At 44.6% G+C, this 21,473-nt stretch overlaps 1 protein-coding gene across 1 annotated transcript in view; it reads left to right on the top strand.

Moving 5' to 3' along the window:
• Positions 1 to 21,473, top strand: part of CSPG4 (chondroitin sulfate proteoglycan 4) — a 275,264-nt gene that overhangs the window by 197,081 nt on the left and 56,710 nt on the right. The window contains exons 6-7 of the mRNA XM_078684541.1: positions 17,142 to 17,343; positions 19,288 to 19,419. Coding sequence (XP_078540667.1) covers positions 17,142 to 17,343; positions 19,288 to 19,419 — 334 coding nt within the window. The remainder of the gene's footprint in view (positions 1 to 17,141; positions 17,344 to 19,287; positions 19,420 to 21,473) is intronic.

Here is a 21,473-nt window from a genome sequence, read left to right on the forward strand (position 1 = left end):
GGAGAAAAGGAGGCTGGGTGAGAACAAGAAGGACCAGGAATTGCTGAGGAGATGGGGCAGAAAGAGGAAAAAAGGATACGATGAAATGCTAAAATCAAACAGGCTCAACTGCAAAAGCAGACAGCACAGGAGTACCCAACGTGGGTCCGAGACAGCCAGATCCATGATGGATTTTCAGTATATCAGTACAATAAATATATGTAATCATTCCAAATGGAACTCTTTAAGGTAGTCAATGTTTATTACAAAAATCTGGTCCTGTTGCATATTCACTGCACACATTTGAGACAGGCAATAACCGCACATAAGTGCTACATAGGTAAAGTGAGGGTCTCTACTTGTGCTTTCACTACACTGTGCAACTCCAACTGACCCTTTTGAGGAGGACACACACTAGTTTCTACCTTCAGCTTAGTCTCTTTCCCATTTAAAAACCCAAATGTATTTCTATCCATCCTTATAATTCTCTAGTCTGTGCATGGTTGGTGATGAGAGTCAAAAGGAGGCTATGGGAGGGTCCTAGTATCGTTGCCCGTGTCTTTTGCTCATCCTTGCGTAGACACCCACTGTGCTGATGGGATGCCATAGCTTTGTTGCTTAATGTGGTGGGCCACAAATGGTTGTACATAGCGGTGCTTCTTGTGCTAACTGGATAGATTACAAACCTCCTATATAAATGTATATATTGCTTCTTACAAGCTAGATATTGATATGGTTCCCATCATTTCTTTGTAAGTGGGACACAGGGATCCTTCCTTTCGCCTTAACTATTCAACATGTACATGGAGAGGATGTAGTTAGGATGGGGCATTACAGCTAGAGCTATCGACCTTGGAACTGGGGAACCAGGGAGCAGATTTATTAAATATTCACGCAAAGCAACACAACAAGATAACTTGCTGTGTTGCTTGACAGGGAGAGAGCAGTAAGGTATAAAAATCTACTAAAATGTAGTGGATGTGAAGAGGATGTGGCATTACAGCAAGGGCTGCCGACCTTGGAAATGGGGAACCAGAGGGCTGATTTATCAAAAGTCACATAACACAGCAAGAGAACTTGCTGCAGTGGGTGACAGGGAGAGCAGAAATGTGTCATAACTATTAAGATATGAAGCATTCCTGCATCACAAGGAGAGAGCAGAAATGCATCATATCTTTTAAGATATGACATATTCCTGCTCTCTCGCTGCACTGGTGCACTGAGTGCTGCTTAGTGCTATCGCAGGTACCCTTGCACCAAGGTGCAAGAGTGCTTGCATCACAGGCAGGACTGTTTTTATGCAGGAAGAGATTCCTTCCTGCACAAAAACAATCCTTTAAGGCATTTCCCTATTTCTTTGTGTGCTGAAGAGTGCAGCATACATAGAAAGAGGAAATAACGAGGGGACACAAAGATGTTTCTCCTTCTTACGCCTCGGTTGGGAAGGCATACCTTGTTTTATGCAACCCCAGGTTTACTAACCTTAGCAAATCTAGCATTGTGTCAAAATCCATGGGTGGATGCACTGGAAACACCTATTCTCCACCCATGGAAAGCTTTCCCAACCCACAGTAATGCAAGGCAACGATATGCGCTACCTTGCGCGACTCTGAATTGAATAAGCCACACAAGGTGGCTTTGAGTGGCTTAGTAAATCTCACAAAAGGGCTAGCGTTGGAATACCTCACCTTGAGTGACGCAAGGGCAACGTAAGCCCTCTGTAATTCTAGGCCTGTGTTCGGCGTTGCCTCGACATGCTGAGATTCTGGGCAAATCACTCAATCTCCATGTGCCTAAATGACAATGTGACCTTGTGTAATGTAACTGGTGCCCATGTAATGCGCTGCAATACCTTAGGGTCAAGGTTGTGCTGCATAAAACTGCTACAAATGGAATAAAAATACATATATAATAGCCCTATGCAGTATCTCTCCAGCGACATTTCCAGATATACGCACATAAGGCCTAAATTCACCTCTGTGGATAGCCTGGATAAGTGAATCGGCCTACCAGCACAGAGAGAATGTATTATATATGTTTCTGGACGAAGTAAAGCTTGGTCTACTCAGAGTATAGACATAAAATTATTATTTGGAACCAGCGGTGAAAAAAAGCAACCTGTTTGACTTGTCTTTGTTTGTCAAGTAAAAGTTGTAGTCAAGGGAACCAGCCTGGAGTTGGATGCGCCCCAGAAGCAAAATAGTAAATGTGTGCTATAAAACATAAACTACTGAACTATCTTTTATGTGGCGACAGCCAAAATATAAAGCTTAAAACTACCGCAGATTCAAAACCAGATACCTACCATGTAACTCAATCTAAACAAACAGGAGCACATTATACCACCCTGAAATGACTCTACTTACCCCCATGGTACAGAGAATAAAATATGTAGGACACTACATACAAAACTTTGGGAGCAGGTGCTATGACAACCTACAAGAAACTGCCACCTGACTGTCATCCTAATATCCAAGAGGACTTTGAAAATCTGCTAGACCGGAAAAAACGGAACAATACATAAAGGAAGGATTCTGATGGCCCTGCCTGTTTGCTTCAGATCAACGTTGAATAGTCAATGAGAACACAAACAAACGACCAACTGTGCAGGAATAACTGGAAAACTAGCTACCATGTCTAGGCATCCGTATGGCTGGTACAATCTAATGAGTGTTGTCCTCATGCACCTTCTCTGCTACTCCCCACCCTGTACCCTGCAAGGCCTCACCTTCAAACATGCATACCCTCTCAATGACCACGTGCACTGGAATTTGCGGGCACAGAGTATTTTGCGTAAATATGGATTTGCCGCATTTGCCACATAATTTGCTGTTTATTTGTCACATAATTTGGTCCTCGCCTGCCCTATAATTCCAGTGACCGTTTCCATGACTTCGCAGCAGAGGCCCCCGCTCCGCTTCCCACATGGATGCAGTCCCAGTGAACAAACTACCGTGGTGATTTCCAAACTGGGGCTGGTCACCAGAGTTCTTCCCTTGACTGCCTACATCTGTCTGTCTGTGCACAAAGTCAAGCGCCCAAGAGGCACTCTACACAGCTCCCAAAGAAACAACCCAATAATTGAGATGCCTCTTATCATAATGACATGCGTGGGACGGCATTGTTATTTTGATATGAAAGGCTTTCCTCATTTTTCCAGAAATGAAGGGCTGCCACTCAAACATCAGGACGTTCCTCCCAAACTGCCCTTAATATTTTTTCCATCTCATTCTACAGTTCAATGGCATTTTAGATTAGTTCCTCAAAATACTACTCCAAAATACCCCAAAAACCAATCACTAAAAGGTGAGTACTCTAACATGGAGGTAGGCCGCCTTATGAGGTGCTAGCAGAGACGTTTTAAGGCCTGGCAAAGTGGGCTCTGGCCCAGAGCCCCAGCCCCCCCCCCCACCCCCGCCGCACCCATTGAGCCAGTTCTATTCTACAGTCTAATGCACTAATGACCTTGAATAATTCTTAAGCAGATTGTTTTAAATAGTGTTTTCCTTTACTTTATTTTTTAATGTGGGTGTTGCATGAGTGTCTATCCCAGAGATTATTTGCAGTAATATTAGCGAGCTGCTGCTGTTTACAACAATATTGAAAACACAACACTATCCCAGAGTATTAGATGTAAACACATGTAGAATTTGGATAAGTGTGCCTGTGCACAGCACTGCCAGTGACCTGGAAAAAGTGGGCATGAAAGAGCTGAAACTTAATCATAAATTCGAAGATGTTATGAACAAGGGCCCCCAATACTTTCGGCCCAGGGCCTGTAAATCCTTAAGATGTCCCTGGGCCCTGCTGGGTCGGCAGAGAGCATGGCTCGTCCTGCGGGCCACGGAGCCGGGTACCCCAGAGTGAATATGAGTTTCTTAAAGCAGCAATGAATCTATACATTGAATTCAGAGGTCTTCCACGTGGATATCGTTAACGGGTCCGCTGCTTCAGCCCGGTGTTGGAGGGCTTCGGCGGCGCTGCACTCACCGTGAGCCAGTCACCAGCAGCGAGTGGGAGAAGATGGCCGCCGGGAGCGCAGGGCAGGGCGGGGCGGGGCGGGGCTCTGGGCACTCAGTGGCGTCAGGAGCACTGAGCGGCCTTTCCATTAGGAAAAGCTTGGCCAAGCGGAAGAGCCATTAGCCCTGAAATGAGGGCTCTGAACTGGAACACACACTGCACAAGAAACATGCTGTGCATCACACAGGCCTCTGATGTCTGTCCGGATCAACATTCTTCACTGACACTCTTTCCTATTCTTGTTTGCTCTGTTCTCTGTTTCTCATCCCTTTCCTCTTCACTCTCCCCTCCGTCTGTCTCTCCTTCCTCTTTCTCCTTCTCTTTCTTCATCTGCTCTCACTTTCCGTGCCTATGTTTGTCTCCTCCCCACCTCTTCACAGATTAACTCCACATTTCAGTGACAAGTCCCTTTTCAGACTCTTTCTCCAGCAGCTCCCCTTCTCTGTACTCTAAATATCTCCCCCCCGGTCTTTTTTCCTTTCATCTTGGTCCCCTGCTCTGCATCTCTCCTCCCCAATGCATTCATCCCTCCACCATTCCCATGGCTACCTGCACTCCCTGTCTTACCCACTGCTGACCCCCTTTTCTTCAAACCCTAGAGGCAGAGTTCAAATTGAGAGTCTGTCTGAACATTACTTGAGTGAGCCCTTCTGTCTGTGGTACAAGCCACATGGCAGCCTATGTGGCGAGCAGTGCATTTAACAATGGTCTCAGCATAACAAGACTTAACAACTGTTACAGGAAGTTTACGGCTCTTCTTCAAACACTAACCATAAATGTGAATTTTAATACACTTTGAGACAGCACACTTAGGAGGGTGTGGAGTTTATGGTACTAGTTTCTTTAACAGATAATGGTGAATGATGCACTAAAAACACACTTGTTAGTTGCATTTTTCTAAACCCAAAAAGCCTTCCAAAAACTTGTGCAAGATATTTGAGCATCCTCCCTTCCTACTCACCCAGAACATTTGGGAAAATTGCAGCAAATGTTTCCGCATTGTTCTATCTATTGAGACAAACGAAAACAAATTGTAAAGTGATAAACTACCCTGTTATCCTGGTGCTCACTTGGATAACCAAAGAGGAGGTGCACACTGCCCTAATGTGGAAAAACCGGGGGCATATGTCCAAGCCCGTAGCGCCACCAGAGTGTCACTTTTTTTTGATGCTCCAGTGGCGCTCTATGAAAGCTTATAATTACAAGGTCGCGCTAAATGACTTTGCGTGGCTTAACACAGCCTTGTAAATATGGCTCTGTGCAATGCAGTGTTCTGCAGCAAAGGGGCGTGCACTGGGTGTTGCTGTGGGCATTCTCAGCAACACGCATGGCTTTTTGACATTGACCCAGATTTACAACGATCTGTAAATCTGAGGCAGCACCAAAAGCGTCTTTCACAAGGAGGCGCTAATATGGCGCAACAAGGAGAAATATGTTTTATTTCTCATAGTTTTTTTATTTTTGTTTGTGTTCTGTATTCTGCAGCACTCATAGAAGCATCAAAATGCCCTTAATGACTGTTTTTGTGCAGAAAGATGTCCCTTCCTGCACAAACACAATCACCCCTTCAGCACAGGCACCCTTGCACCATGGTGCAAGGGTGCCTGTGTTGTCCATCAATTGTTGTTTTTGCATTTGTCATCCCGAGTGGGATGGGTATGCTCAGACGTGAGTCCCATGCTCTCCACACCACTGGAGTCAAGCTATCCTGGCTGAAGACAGCTGATAGCCAGAAACCGGTCCTAGGATGCTTGATTCCGGTCCAGGAAAGACATGGCTTGGCAGTTCGGGCTGGACTGTTCCCATGAGGCACAGGGTCAAGGCTGATTTGCATATGGCCATGTCTGAACTGGAGTGGTGTGGAGTGCAAAAAAACAATGGATTTAGGCCCAGATCTCTGTACTGGGGTGAATGTATGACATTGTCCTGCATTCTGTCCATCAATTGTTGTTTTTGCATTTGTCACCCCGAGTGGGATGGGTATGCTCAGACGTGAGTCCCATGCTCTCCACACCACTGGAGTCAAGCTATTCTGGCTGAAGACGGCTGATAGCCAGAAACTGGTCCTAGGATGCTTGATTCCGGTCCAGGAAAGGCATGGCTTGGCAGTTCGGGCTGGACTGTTCCCATGAGGCACAGGGTCAAGGCTGATTTGCATATGGCCATGTCTGAACTGGGGTGGTGTGGAGTGCAAAAAAACAATGGATTTAGGCCCAGATCTCTGTACTGGGACGAATGTATGACATTGTCCTGCATTCTGTGTATCAATTGTTGTTTTTGCATTTGTCACCCCGAGTGGGATGGGTATGCTCAGACGTGAGTCTCATGCTCTCCACACCACTGGAGTCAAGCTATCCTGGCTGAAGACGGCTGATAGCCAGAAACCGGTCCTAGGATGCTTGATTCCGGTCCAGGAAAGACATGGCTTGGCAGTTCGGGCTGGACTGTTCCCATGAGGCACAGGGTCAAGGCTGATTTGCATATGGCCATGTCTGAACTGGAGTGGTGTGGAGTGCAAAAAAACAATGGATTTAGGCCCAGATCTCTGTACTGGGGTGAATGTATGACATTGTCCTGCATTCTGTCCATCAATTGTTGTTTTTGCATTTGTCACCCCGAGTGGGATGGGTATGCTCAGACGTGAGTCCCATGCTCTCCACACCACTGGAGTCAAGCTATTCTGGCTGAAGACGGCTGATAGCCAGAAACTGGTCCTAGGATGCTTGATTCCGGTCCAGGAAAGGCATGGCTTGGCAGTTCGGGCTGGACTGTTCCCATGAGGCACAGGGTCAAGGCTGATTTGCATATGGCCATGTCTGAACTGGGGTGGTGTGGAGTGCAAAAAAACAATGGATTTAGGCCCAGATCTCTGTACTGGGACGAATGTATGACATTGTTCTGCATTCTGTCCATCAATTGTTGTTTTTGCATCTATCACCCCGAGTGGGATGGGTATGCTCAGACGTGAGTCCCATGCTCTCCACACCACTGCAGTCAAGCTATCCTGGCTGAAGACGGCTGATAGCCAGAAACCGGTCCTAGGATGCTTGATTCCGGTCTAGGAAAGACATGGCTTGGCAGTTCGGGCTGGACTGTTCCCATGAGGCACAGGATCAAGGCTGATTTGCATATGGCCATGTCTGAACTGGGGTGGTGTGGAGTGCAAATAAACGTTGGATTTAGGCCCATATCTCTGTACTGGGGTGAATGTATGACATTGTTTTGCATTCTGTCCATCAATTGTTGTTTTTGCATTTGTCACCCCGAGTGGGATGGGTATGCTCAGACGTGAGTCCCATGCTCTCCACACCACTGGAGTCAAGCTATCCTGGCTGAAGACGGCTGATAGCCAGAAACCGGTCCTAGGATGCTTGATTCCGGTCCAGGAAAGACATGGCTTGGCAGTTCGGACTGGACTGTTCCCATGTGGCACAGGGTCAAGGCTGATTTGCATATGGCCATGTCTAAACTGGGGTGGTGTGGAGTGCAAAAAAACGATGGATTTATCCCAGATCTCTGTACTGGTGTGACTGTATGACATTGTTCTGCATTCTGTCCATCAATTGTTGTTTTTGCATGTGTTGGAGCTATGCAGCTTTTTTAGCTCCGGTACAGGGGTGAGCACAGGGATACGCAGTATTCTTATTAATACAGCGCATCCCTGCATTTTGAAAAGATAGGATTTTGTCTCAGATTACTTTTGTGAATCGAGCCCCTTGACTTATCTGCATGCACTGCCCTCTGTGCTCCTGCCCCTTCTGTAAAGACACTGCTGTCCCTCTGCCCCCACTCATTCTGCACACACACTCCCTTTTCTGCTCCTGTGACTTTCAGCTACCATCACCCATTGCCACTGCCAGCGCTGCCAATGACAGTGCCAACATAACTACTACCCATAGCACTCCTACAAGTGTGATAACTCAGAATATTCCAGGCCCCCAGAGCCATAGGAATGATGTGGGCAGCAGATATTAGTCATTAGAAATAATAAGCAACTGTTGTTCTGCTTATTTCTAAATTAGACAAACAGCGACACCATGTGGCATACTGTCATAAGTACTGGTGTTGACAATTAAGTGTCAGTGCCAAGCACTGGAATCCGCCGGCTCAAATTAAGCACTGGTTGTGTCTATCCTTTAAAAAATTAACTTCTCACCTGTCTCTGGGAATTTCCTTTCAGCAATTTACCTGCCTAGTAGTACAGGCCATGTCCCCGTGATTGGGGGGGAGAGGGTGGTAAAGCCTCTTCAGCCGAATGGGTGTTGCACGCCTGTGCATTTTTAAACTCACTTGTGCTCTGTTTTCTACCTCATTTGTCTCTTCCTGTTACTTCCGCCTCTGATATTTTTCCTTTTCATCTCACTAGGCCAGATATTTCAAGCTCCAACTTAGAGTAGCATAAGTCCCAAAACCCAAGACCCAGGGACCCAATACCTTGCAATAAAAAAAATTAAAAAGAAATATAAATATGTATATGATTAAGGCTCGGAGGAGCCGAAACGTTATGGCGGCAGTTCACAACAAATATAAGAGAAAATTGCACCTATCTTCGGGTCTGTGTCTACGTTGCTGTGGTGGGGAAAATACTACCATTGTCAAGCTATGGATTGTGATATATATATATATATATATATATATATTCACGACCCTCATTACCTCGAAAATAGGCAAATTGAGGCGAAGGTGTTTAGCAGCAAGGAACAGTAATTGCGTGCATCGCTCCCCAATGGGGCACAGCAGGAGCGGACTACGAAGACCAGAAAGCCTCAACTGACCGGCCGACTGCGGCACCCACCAGGGGGCAATCATCCCATCAAGTCCCTAGAGTGACGCCCACCGAAGGGTTACAACATTAAAAACATGAGGCAAACGACATCCAACCTCTCCTCCTTTTGCCGATGCCACTAGCCCCCTTGAGAAAGGTCTATGTTTAGACCGAAATGCATTGGGATACCAAATGGCTAGAGAACTGCTAGCGAAATAAAAGACTTTCGAAATTACCTTCAGGAGTGCGACTCACCTCTTTCTCGTAAAGAAACCTGCTGTCATAACAAGCGGCTGGGTCCTGCCGCAGAGAACGCACCGCCACTTAAAGGAGCGCCCACAACTGCCTACACTTGGACTCACATCTTTTGACTGCGCAAGCAATTCCAGGCAGGGGCAGCCGCCAAGGACCGGACCTTGGTTCACGGCCCTCATTACCTCGAAAATAGGCAAATTGAGGCGAAGGTGTTTAGCAGGAAGGAACAGTAATTGCGTGCATCGCTCCCCAATGGGGCACAGCAGGAGCGGACTACGAAGACCAGAAAGCCTCAACTGACCGGCCGACTGCGGCGCCCACCAGTGGGCAATCATCCCATCAAGTCCCTAGAGTGACGCCCACCGAAGGGTTACAACATTAAAAATATGAGGCAAACGACATCCAACCTCTCCTCCTTTTGCCGATGCCACTAGCCCCCTTGAGAAAGGTCTATGTTTAGACCGAAATGCATTGGGATACCAAATGGCTAGAGAACTGCTAGCGAAATAAAAGACTTTCGGAATTACCTTCAGGAGTGCGTCTCACCTCTTTCTCGTAAAGAAACCTGCTGTCATATATATATATATATATATATATATATATATATATATATATATATATATATATATATATATATTACCTACTGGCGGTCGCCAGTAGGTATATATAGTTAGGATTTTTTCTCTATGGGTTTTTTGAAAATTCTATGTCTAATAACTTTGGCGTTTGTGGACGGAATTGGCTGAAATTTTCAGGAAAATGGAACATTTTGTTTCTGAGCAGCCCTTGAAAATTTGGGGGGGGTTCGTCAAGGGGGGGCTGAAAAAAAAGGGGGGTCCCAAAACGTGTTTTTAACATTGAGTTTTCCATAGAGCGGTTGGCCTCACTTTTAGCCCGAACGGGTGAATGGATTTGCACGAAACTTGGCAAAATTGTAGGGACTGGTAGCCCGATGTGCCTTTTGTAGGTCTCAATATATGTGCTACAGTGGATTTTGAGAAATTAACGTTTAAAAAAAGATATATATCTGTAACAGCGGACCGGGCAGCGCTCCAGGACGCGTACTTTTCGCGCAACGGAGCTTTGTGAAGCGAAGCTGATTGGTTCTCCGGCGTCTGTCAACATTCCAAACAGTCCGTAGCGGCCGCCATCTTGTCTCTCGGTAGGATCGAGAGACAAGAGGAGGCCAAAGCGAAGGGGCAAATGACCATAAGGGGGAATAGTAGATCCTCGCTGACCCCCTACGTTTGATGTGGAGGTTTTAAAAGGGCTCCGCGGGGCAAAAAAAAATCAAAATAATAATAATCGAACGGCTGAATGGATTTGCACGAAACTTGGCAAAATATTAGGGACTGGTAGCCCGATGTGCCTTTGCTAGGTCTCAATATATGTGCTCCAGTGGATTTTGAGAAATTAACGTTCAAAAAAAGATATATATCTGTAACAGCGCTCCGCTTCGCGTACTTTTCGCGTTACGGAGCTTTGCGAAGCTGATTGGTTCTCCGGCGTCTGTCAACATTCCAAACAGTCCGTAGCGGCCGCCATCTTGTCTCTCGGTAGGATTGAGAGACAAGAGGAGGCCAAAGCGAAGGGGGAAATGACCATAAGGGGGCATAGTAGATCCTTCCTGACCTCTTAGGTTTGATGTACCATTTTGTCAAGTTTGGTGTAATTCCGTTCAGCCATTCAGGCTGTAGACGTATGTAAATGTCCTATGGAAAATTGCATGGGGAAAACACATTTGAAAGTGTTGAAATTTAGAACCAATTAAAATGTTACTTTGGTTTTGTATTTGTGTGTGATGAAAGTTAATTGGTTATGTATATATGTCAAATGAGAGGAAACCACAGCCATTTTGTGACACTACTGTCTGAGGTACATTTGTGAGGAATTTTTGGTGGTGAATTTCTGGTGTTTGATTTACACAGTACTAACACTTCTGCTACTTTTAAAAAGGTGAGTTGTTAATTTGTAAGGGGAACTATGTTGTACACTTGAAGATAATTTGAAAAATGTTTTCTGTTATTTATTTGCAGTCCTTCTGTTATACTAAATACTTGATAAAGTTAGTTTTATATTATGTATTACTAAAAACGATAAATGAAAGTGATTATTTTTTTCTGCAATTTACAGCAAGCAATTTCAAAATAAAATGGCTCACAATGAAGAGACCGTGGCAATTTCTTTTGAATTGTCCACTACATTGATTGAAATTGAGAGAACCAATAATGAAATATTGTCACAAGGAGGACATGACTTGTATGATTCCATTAGATTGATTGAAATGGACAGCACCAAGAATGAAATATTGTCACAAGGAGATGACTTGAATGATTCCACTACATTGATTGAAATTGAGAGCACCAATAATGAAATATTGTCACAAGGAGGAGATGACTTGTATGATTCCATTAGATTGATTGAAATGGACAGCACCAATAATGAAATATTGTCACAAGGAGGAGATGACTTGAATGATTCCACTACATTGATTGAAATTGAGAGCACCAATAATGAAATATTGTCACGAGGAGATGACTTGAATGATTCCACTACATTGATTGAAATTGACAGCACCAATAATGAAATATTGTCACAAGGAGGAGATGACTTGAATGATTTTTTTGATCAATCTCTTGATGGCGAATTTATCGAGTGTTTGGAGACCATAGAGTTACAAGAATCATCATTGGAGACTTTTAATGAGGACATTGCTGATGAGGACATGTTACTAGTTCTTTCAAATTTAGAAAATTCTGAAGAATAAATTTATATTTAGAAATCAAAAATTGTTTGAGACATTATTCATTTTTATTTTTAATTTATGAGGTTGTAGCGAAGTGATTGTAGTATAAAATGAGACTTATAGTATAGAGTGCAACATTTTTATGTTACATGGTAAGTTTACTCATATTTACTTCCCTTCTGCCACTATATTATCTCCAATGTGTATTTGACATCTCTTCTTCATCTCCGGCCTCCTTTCTCTCACTGTGTGTCTCCGATGCATCTTATCGCTGCTATTTTGTGTAATTACAGAAGAGAGTAAAATAAAATAGTTCGGAACGTGAAAAGGGGGCAAAGTAGAATACTCCTCACCCCCTAGGCCTTTTTAGGCGGTCCCAAAAGGATCAGTTTCTGCTTTCCTGAGAGATTATGGTATGAGTTCCATATACCACAATAACTTGCATTACAACATGCAAGATATCTATCTCCTATTACCAACTTTTGGAGATATTCGCGCTAAGCACGAATATCTCCAAAAAGTAACACCTGCCCTGAGCAGTTCTTAGCCATGTTATCCAATGGGAGGTGGATAACATGGCTAAGAGCATTAGCTCGGTAATGCATGAATATCGCTGAGTTTTTAGCGATATTCATGAATTGCGGCCGTTTATTATCGCATTTGCGATAAACCTTGATAATAGCAAGGTTTATCTTCGATAATTTCTGACGATGCTTAGTGGTAAAAAATTGGTTGGTAAGCATCGTTAGCGATAAATATCGCTTAACTTTGGTAATATGCCCCAACGTCTGTTAACGTTCGATTCGAAGGAAATGAGGAAGTGTTGAAAAACATTGTCTGCGCCATCTTGTCTTTTTTGAAATGCCACACTTTTGTCGTGCACGGCAGCCATTTTAGATGTCTTGACCAGACCCACTCTCTGCACGCTGTCGATTCGTAGCATGGCTCCTCACCCACGCAAGCATCTTCCCTAGGCACTGGTCACCACCGCTCTCTGTCTTATGCATGGGCAATAAACCTCCCCCCATCTGCGCTGCTCTTCCCTGAGAATCACACTCTGTGTCCGCCCGACACCTCCCTTTCGCCCTATTCACTACCGCACCCTCTGACACTCCTCTTTCTCTGTGTCCGATTGTCCAGGCTATCAGCTAGCCCTGCAGATGTAGTTTATGGCCCCAGCTGTAAAGAATCACCCCTCTTCAAAGGAGTTATAGTAGATCAAGGCCCACACCCGATGAGATCCGTCACACCACACGTGTTCCTACTATCTGAAAACCATCCTGTATTGTGATTGGGGAGGGGACCGAGCCTGAAGCGGAAGATTCCAGGAATGACTCTTTGTACATCAAAGTTTTTACAATTATGTGTCACATAAAAAATATATAGCACTCCATTTGAGATGTCATCAGTGATGTCATCAGTGATGTCACTGACCATGTCATGAATGATGTAATATGTGACATGATCAGCAGTGGATTGCGGGTGCGCGATATATAGTTAGTGCAACTAACTATATATGGAATTTCAATGGTTTTGTGTGAGTAAAATAAGGTTTTTTAAATGCTAATTCCTAACTATATATGGTGTATAACCTATGGTTTTTTCAGTGAATTTTCAAGGTTTTGTAAATGCTAATTCCTAACTATATATGGTCTATAACCTATGGTTTTTTCAGTGAATATATATATATACATACACACACACACACACACCCAATTTTTGACTTGCACGCAGAACCTACTGAAGGTGATAATCGTTCTAACATGGGACTACTAATCCCAGCATGCACGTGCACACTGTGCGAGGCCCACTGAGGGTGGGGCATGCGATTAATAAAGGGACTTAGAACTGCCTGCGGGAGTCAGTCACAAGCGACCTTTGATAAAGAGACAGCAGCCTTGAAACGCGTCAGGTCTGAGGAGTGTGAACGGGGGAGCAGCGACACACACACACACACACACACACACACACATCCACGCTGGTGATAACGCATCCCCCACAAGATCGCTCCTAGTCAGGAACACAACCAGACCACACCTGTGATTTGTAGAGCTCCATTTTATTTAAAATCAGCATGACGAGTTGTGTCTTGAATGCCTTTTTCAAATTCAGATGACACCGGTATGCGTATTTGACGTTCTTGAAATACGGGTCGTCTCACTGCTATTGGCGGATACGTTATCACCAGCGTAGATGTATATAGATACATACATACATACATACTTATAGAGGCTTTCAGCCAGCCTTTTACATCTATCGGTCTAATGCTGTGACATTCACATTTATCTTCTGCCCACTGATGGGTACAGTGTAGGGCACTTCAGCTATTGGCTAACTTTACTATGAAGGGCAGCATTCTGTTCTTTCACAGGAGCACATCCACACACAGAGTCAGTCCCTTTAGAGCCAGGGACTACTATAGCAATGTGTGTGTTTTTTTAGACCAAAATATATTTTTGCTTTTAACTAATGTTTATTTATATTGTCAAGGGCATGCAGTTTCCCCAACAATAACATTTTACAAAAGCCATGCGAACGCAAAAAAACAAGCATTGACAAAGAGCTGGCAGCCTGACATCCAAGGATTTTGGGGGGGGAGAAGAGAGCCCTTCAGCCATAAATACAAAGAGATAACGATTTAATAGAAGGCACATTTTTGTGTCTAACACTGGTTTCTGGACTGGGTTCTTCAATTGTAATAATCTTACTTAAATTCACAAGCTCATTACAGGAGCATACAGAGATGGTCGTCCCAGATTCCCAGCTCACGGATGTATGGTGTGATCCTGGCCATGTTTTTTTAAGGCTCTTCTCTCTATCCTCCATTGGTCTGGCAAGAATCAGGAACTTTTGTTTACACTACTCATGCCATTCACTCTGACCAAGTATCGAAACGGGAAAGCATGCTGTCAGTGATAGCTTTCAACCCGCTGGCAATGAACCGGGGGCGTTTCACTCCCACACAGAAATGCTGATAACATAAACCTAGATAAATGGCAGAATGCTTGCCTGCCTTGTTTACATCACTTAGAGACTTTTCATAGCAAAAAAAGAAATCTGGCAGCCCAGCACACATGGTAAGTAGAATAGCAAGAGTGGGGGTGGCTTTATGATGCAGCAGCTCAGGAGCATTGGCACACACAACAGCGCTCTGTTCACCTCACCGGTCAGTCTTAAAGAGCCCACGATAGGCATGCAAATCAAGGTTAGATGTTAGATGACATATGTAGCGGATTCTTGTTTTTAAGGCTGTTCTCTAAACCTGACCATGAGACCCTTCAGCAGTAAGCCATAGGCAATCAGAGGGGTGTGCTTTGCAGCTTCAGTGACTTTGAAAGCCAGTGGGCCACAGCAGCTGCCCTGTCTCTTACCCAGCCCTTTAGGCCTCCTTTGCTGCTGTAGATCAGTGCAGCACAGAGGAGCTCTCTGGACTTCTCCCCAGTATTGACGCTATGTCTAACTTATAAAAACCATAGACCTTGCAGAATCCCAGGGCTAGGGCTGGTTTAAATATGGCAATACTGTTGCTGTTTAGAAACTGCACTTGCTTCTAGTTTCTGCACTAATCTAGTTAAAGAACTTGACGATCCCTCATAATTCTTCTTTGGACGCACCACTGGCTACCTGAAACAGGGGCCTATGAACTGGTCAAGGCAGAAGCACACCTGCTTGTTCATCCCAAAAGCTGATGAAAACGGTCTGGGCTACATTAACAACCCAGACTACGGGGCATATTTACAAGGACATTGTGCCACTGGGGGGGCACCTTTTGCGATGCTCCATGGTGCGGTGCTGTGCTCCATATTTACAAGGCCGCGCTAAGCCATTTTGCGTAACAACGCTGCCTTGTAAATATGGTCCTCCTCAACGCAGTTTTCTGCAGCAAAGTGGTGTGCTATGGGTGTTGCTGTGCACGTTCCCAAGCTCCACCCATTGCTTTTTGACACGGCTCCAGATTTACAGGGCTCTTTAAATCTGAGGGAACGCCAAAAATGTACGTCTCCCCGAGGGAGGCATAAGAGTGGCGCAAGTCTGAGAAATACTTTTATTTCTCCTCGCTTTTTGCTCTTTCTATGTCTTCTGTATTTTGCAGCACACATAGTAGGAGCAAAACACTATTGATGATTGCTTTTGTGCAGGAAATTGTCCCTTCCTACACTTGTACAGTGGTGCAAGGGTGACTGCGCTGGTGCTAGGCTGTTTTTTTACGCCAGCGCATGGTTGAGTACAGGAATGCGCTATATTGTTGTAAACAAGGTGCATTCCATCAATTAGAAAATGAACCAGCTCGGCAAAGCAAAATTTCTTGGGGCACCGCGCTGCGCCATTTTCTTGGAAATATATTTCTTAGATAATTAAAAGCCAGCTTCAGTGAAAAGAAGGTACAAAAAAATTGCTTTCTGTGTACAATACATCTGTGAGAAAACAAATCTAATACTTGTAGACGCAGTGTACTTTTGAGATGTAAAATAGTACCTCGTGCATTGCAATGCACACACTCACTAGGAGGTGGTATACTGCACCAAAATGCCAATAGCATGAGGTAAAGAACAATACTCGTCTACACTAACAAGCTCGACCTCAAAAGCCACTGGTTGTGCTTTTACTCAGTCTGCTCGCTCGCTTTGGAGTGCCCAATCTTGTGATCTACAGTAAAGAATTAAATTCTCATTTCGTAAGGCCCCTAAAACAACTCTGTTGCAGTAACTAAGTGCAGCAGACTCGGCGCTCATTTGCCTATTTTCTTTTAAGTATATGGTTGATTTGATTTAAACAGCAGGTTTCTAGTTATATATAGTAATACAATCAGCGATATAGGATGTGCAGGAAATGTAAGAGACACATAGAACATTTGTGATATAAGGATAATTCTGCACTTGTTGCTAAAAAGCCAAGGTACAAATTGGGAATGTGGCCATTCGGTGCAATATTTCGAAATCAACTTAGGACATTTTTTGGGAGTGTGTGAATGTGTGAGGGGATGCATTTTATACAATAAAACTGCCTAATTTGAAGCTTGGTGCCAGACTCAAGAAAGGGCAACTGAATCGCTTTACAATCTGCTTCCAAAGTGATGGACACATCATCGCTCTCCTATGAAGCCCGTAAGATGCCATGGCTCAAGTGACTACTAGGCTAGATGCAATTCCAGACTGGTATGATGGTGGGTTTCCCATGGCACTGCCAATGAATTCTGGAGCCAGAGACTGCTTCTCATGCCAGTATTCAGTTTATGTGCTCTTCTACCATCATTATCTCATCAACATTATCTTTATTTGACCAGATCTCTCAATATTTCTCTTTTGATTGGATTTCTGGGCATTCTGGGTGTTGATGTTCCACTTGTTCTATGCATAACGTGTGTGGTTCTTTCAGATCTGGGAAGGTGCCACAGCAGCAGTCACAGCAGAGCTCCTGAGCAGCATCGACAAGGACTCGCCTCCTGAAGCAGTGGTGTATACCATCCAGCCCCCGGCCAGTGGCAAGGTCCTCCTGAGGTCCTCTCCGGACAACAAAGAGATCCTGACCTTCACCCAGGCCCAAGTGAACGAAGGCCTGATTCTGTATCTGCACCAAGGTGCGTGGCGCGTGCAAGCGGGCAAATGAGGCGGCGAGGGGCAACTCTCAGGCAGTTTATATCTAATGAAGGCAAATAACATAACATCACGTGTACTTGTCCACCGCACGTTCACCCAAGGGTATCTTGGCACTGAATAACAGATGTTTATTACTACCCAACTCAATGGTACTCATTTTATCGACCTCAGGAGGATGAAAGGCTGAGTGGACCACCAGTATTTGAACCTGTGACCAAGGGGTCGAACACAGGCCCCCACAGTGGACGAAATAGTCCACTAGGCCACGAGACACGGCTTGTGAATCCTTTGCAAACAGCTTACCTGTTCAGATCAATAGTTTATTGATTAGGGTCATGTTTGCAAAATGTTGTTAGTCTGCAACTATTTACAATGAGGATTGCTATTGGTGACATCACTGTGCGTCTCCTCACTCAGTTGCGTGGACTGGCAGCAGCTGTGATGTCATCTGCTCATGACTGTCACATTGACTGGGGAGATGATGGTTCATGATCATGTTTTGAGTGTGCAGCTGCACACTCAGGTATGAGATGAAGGCTCTCGGTCATTTCAGTACTGTGCGACTCCTTGCTTGGTTATTTAGGTGTAAACTCCGAAAGGTGTCATTAATGTACGGCTGCTCGCTGAATTGGGTGAGGTGTGGGTTCTCAAAGATGACATCAGTGTGGGACTACCTACTTTTCTGTAGGTAAACCCACACTGATGGCATCTCTGAGAACCCACATTCCAAACAAGTAAGTGAGCAGTGATATATTGACATATTTTGGAGGATTAGCTCATCTTGCTTTCATCATAATGTGACCTTTTGAATTGTTATTTTGGGGTGTGAATGCTGTAATTGAAGTAGGACCTTACGCAATTGTTTAAGAAAATGATTTCAGAAATACATTTACTCAGAGGCCATCATTGTGTGACGATTCAAACAGATTTATGGGTATGGGTTTCTAATAATATCACAGTAATGAGGCATAGGTTCTGAATGGTATACATGTGTGACTTTCTGCTCAAACGTTCGAGATTCTGTTACCCGATGATGTCATCAATGAGTGACTGTTAATATCATTGCCGAATTACAACCTTGAAGCCTGTGTTCTTAAAAGGCCTTATTTACAACAAAGTGACGCAGCACAGCACCGCAAACCATTTGGCTGTGAGGTGCTGTGTCACTTTCAAAGCACAGGGATGCGTCTTATTTACAACAATATGTCACATCCCTGTGCTTTCCACTGGACTGGCGCACAATTGGCTGGCATGCGCCAATGCAGGCACCCTTGTGCCATGGTGCAAGGGTGTCTGCGTTCTTGTGCAGATATGCCTTCCTGCACAAAAACAATTGCATGGGGTGTTTTCCTCTTTCTACGTGTGCTGCAGAATGCAGGCTGCATAGAAAGAGGAACAACCAGGAGAAATATATGTATTTCTCCTCATTGTGCCAGGGGAGGTGTAGGATTCTGACGCATTCCCAGGTTTACGAAATGTTGTAAATCTAGGATTGCGGCAGAATTCATCGGTGTATCATTGAAACACCATCAGTAACACTCATGGCACGCCCCTTCTACGCAAACACCCATGGCACGCCCCTTCTACGCAAACTGCTGCGTGAAAAGGGGCTACATTTACAAGGCCACGAAAAGCCCTGCAGGGTGGCTTTACCTGCCCTTGTAAATATGGAGCACCACAGTGCACTGCCGGTGCATAAAAAAAATTATGCACCAACATCAGATTGTGCCTTTTCTGTAGGTTGTTTGCACCACTGGCTCTGTATTATCTGACCGTTGTCTGTTTGGTAAAATGTATTGCAAGGGATTTCAATGATGTTATCAATGTGTGACTGGCCCTCACTTTTATTGAATGGTGGTTTATAATGCTGTCACTCTGTAAAAGTCATTCCTATTGACTAAATATTACTTCTCATATTCTGACAGGGTCCCCTGATGGTGGCTTCGCCTTCGACGTCTCAGACGGAGACAATGTCTCCCCTGGACACTTCTTCACTGTGACAGCCAAGAGTCTGGTGATCACCATGGAAGCCAAAAAGGACCTTGTTGTGTGTCCAGGTGAGTCATGAAACAATGGCAAGTTCAATACGGAGTGGAATGCCTATAACACCTTCAGTGTCACTAAGATATCGTGTCCCACTTTACCTTATCCTGCATTTTGCTCAGAATGTTGCTATAGTGATACAGGAAGACCATGTCAGACCTCTCCAGGCCTGAACGCAAATAAAGCTTTCCACTTCCAGCTCAATACTCTCAGCAAAGACTGCCAACAGAGCAGAGAAACAACTCCTCTCAACAGAGGTACCAAGAACCAGAGCTTCCCCAAAATCAAATACACTCACCAGGTACATATGAAAGTGGTGCAAAGGTGAGTAAGAGAGGCACCCCAGACACTCTCCCAACAGTAGCCATTTAAGGAGCAGGGAAGGTCACATGCACCACCTGCAAATCTACATCTTCCACGGACAATCCGCAGAGACCATCACCTATGTTAAGTTCCCTGACGGTCGACATAGGCACACAGTAGCTACCATCACCTGGGCCCTTGAACACCAGGTGTTCAAGGGCCCAGTTCAAGCATGGTTTTACATGATCGTACCTTTTACAGTCTGACCTAGTGTCTGACTACTAGGGACCAAGATATATATTTTTATATACATATATATATATATATATATATATATATATATATATATATATATATATATATTACCTACTGGCGGTCGCCAGTAGGTATATATAGTTAGGATTTTTTCTCTATGGGATTTTTGAAAATTCTATGTCTAATAACTTTGGCGTTTGTGGACGGAATTGGCTGAAATTTTCAGGAAAATGGCACATTTTGTTTCTGAGCAGCCCCTGAAAATTTTGGGGGGGTTCGTCAAGGGGGGGGCCGAGAAAAAAGGGGGGTCCCAAAACGCATTTTTCCCATGTTAATTTCCATAGGGCGGTTGGCCTCACTTTTAGCCCGAACGGCTGAATGGATTTGCACGAAACTTGGCAAAATTGTAGGGACTGGTAGCCCGATGTGCCTTTTGTAGGTCTCAATATATGTGCTCCAGTGGATTTTGAGAAATTAACGTTTAAAAAAAGATATATATCTGTAACAGCGGACCGGGCAGCGCTCCAGGACGCGTACTTTTCGCGCAACGGAGCTTTGTGAAGCGAAGCTGATTGGTTCTCCGGCGTCTGTCAACATTCCAAACAGTCCGTAGCGGCCGCCATCTTGTCTCTCGGTAGGATCGAGAGACAAGAGGAGGCCAAAGCGAAGGGGCAAATGACCATAAGGGGGCATAGTACATTGTCGCTGACCCCCTAGGTTTGATGTGGAGGTTTTAAAAGGGCCCCGCGGGGCAAAAAAAAATAAAATAATAATAATCGAACGGCTGAATGGATTTGCACGAAACTTGGCAAAATTGTAGGGACTGGTAGCCCGATGTGCCTTTGCTAGGTCTCAATATATGTGCTCCAGTGGATTTTGAGAAATTAACGTTCAAAAAAAGATATATATCTGTAACAGCGCTCCGCTTCGCGTACTTTTCGCGTTACGGAGGTTTGCGAAGCTGATTGGTTTTTCGGCGTCTGTAAACATTCCAAACAGTCCGTAGCGGCCGCCATCTTGTCTCTCGGTAGGATCGAGAGACAAGAGGAGGCCAAAGCGAAGGGGCAAATGACCATAAGGGGGCATAGTAGATCGTCCCTGACCCCCTAGGTTTGATGTGGAGGCTTTGAAAGGGTCTCGCAGGGCAAAAAAAAAATATACCGTTTTTTTAGTTTTTTTCCGTGGAGTGCGCCCGGTTCGCGAACCGGGAAGCGTTCTGGGGAGCGTACTTTCTTGAAAATTAGTGAAAAAAGTTAGAGTAAAATAATAATTGTGAGTGATCAGATGTAGGGTAGCTCTGAGAAGAGCTTTTGGGTTTATGGTACATTTAGGTACTTATAAGTAGGTACCAATGCACAGTCTTAAATTCAGAGTGAAAACTCTGTTGCCCTCATCTGAGAAGTGAACTCCATCTCCTCTGTAGATATCTTGCATGTAGTAACGCAAGTTATTGTTGTACAGGGAGCCCATTCCATGGTCTCTCATGTAAGCTGAAACAGATTTGTTTACA

This window comes from Lissotriton helveticus, chromosome 3_2 (genome assembly GCF_964261635.1).
Source record: "Lissotriton helveticus chromosome 3_2, aLisHel1.1, whole genome shotgun sequence".
NCBI classification, from domain to species: Eukaryota; Metazoa; Chordata; class Amphibia; order Caudata; family Salamandridae; genus Lissotriton; species Lissotriton helveticus.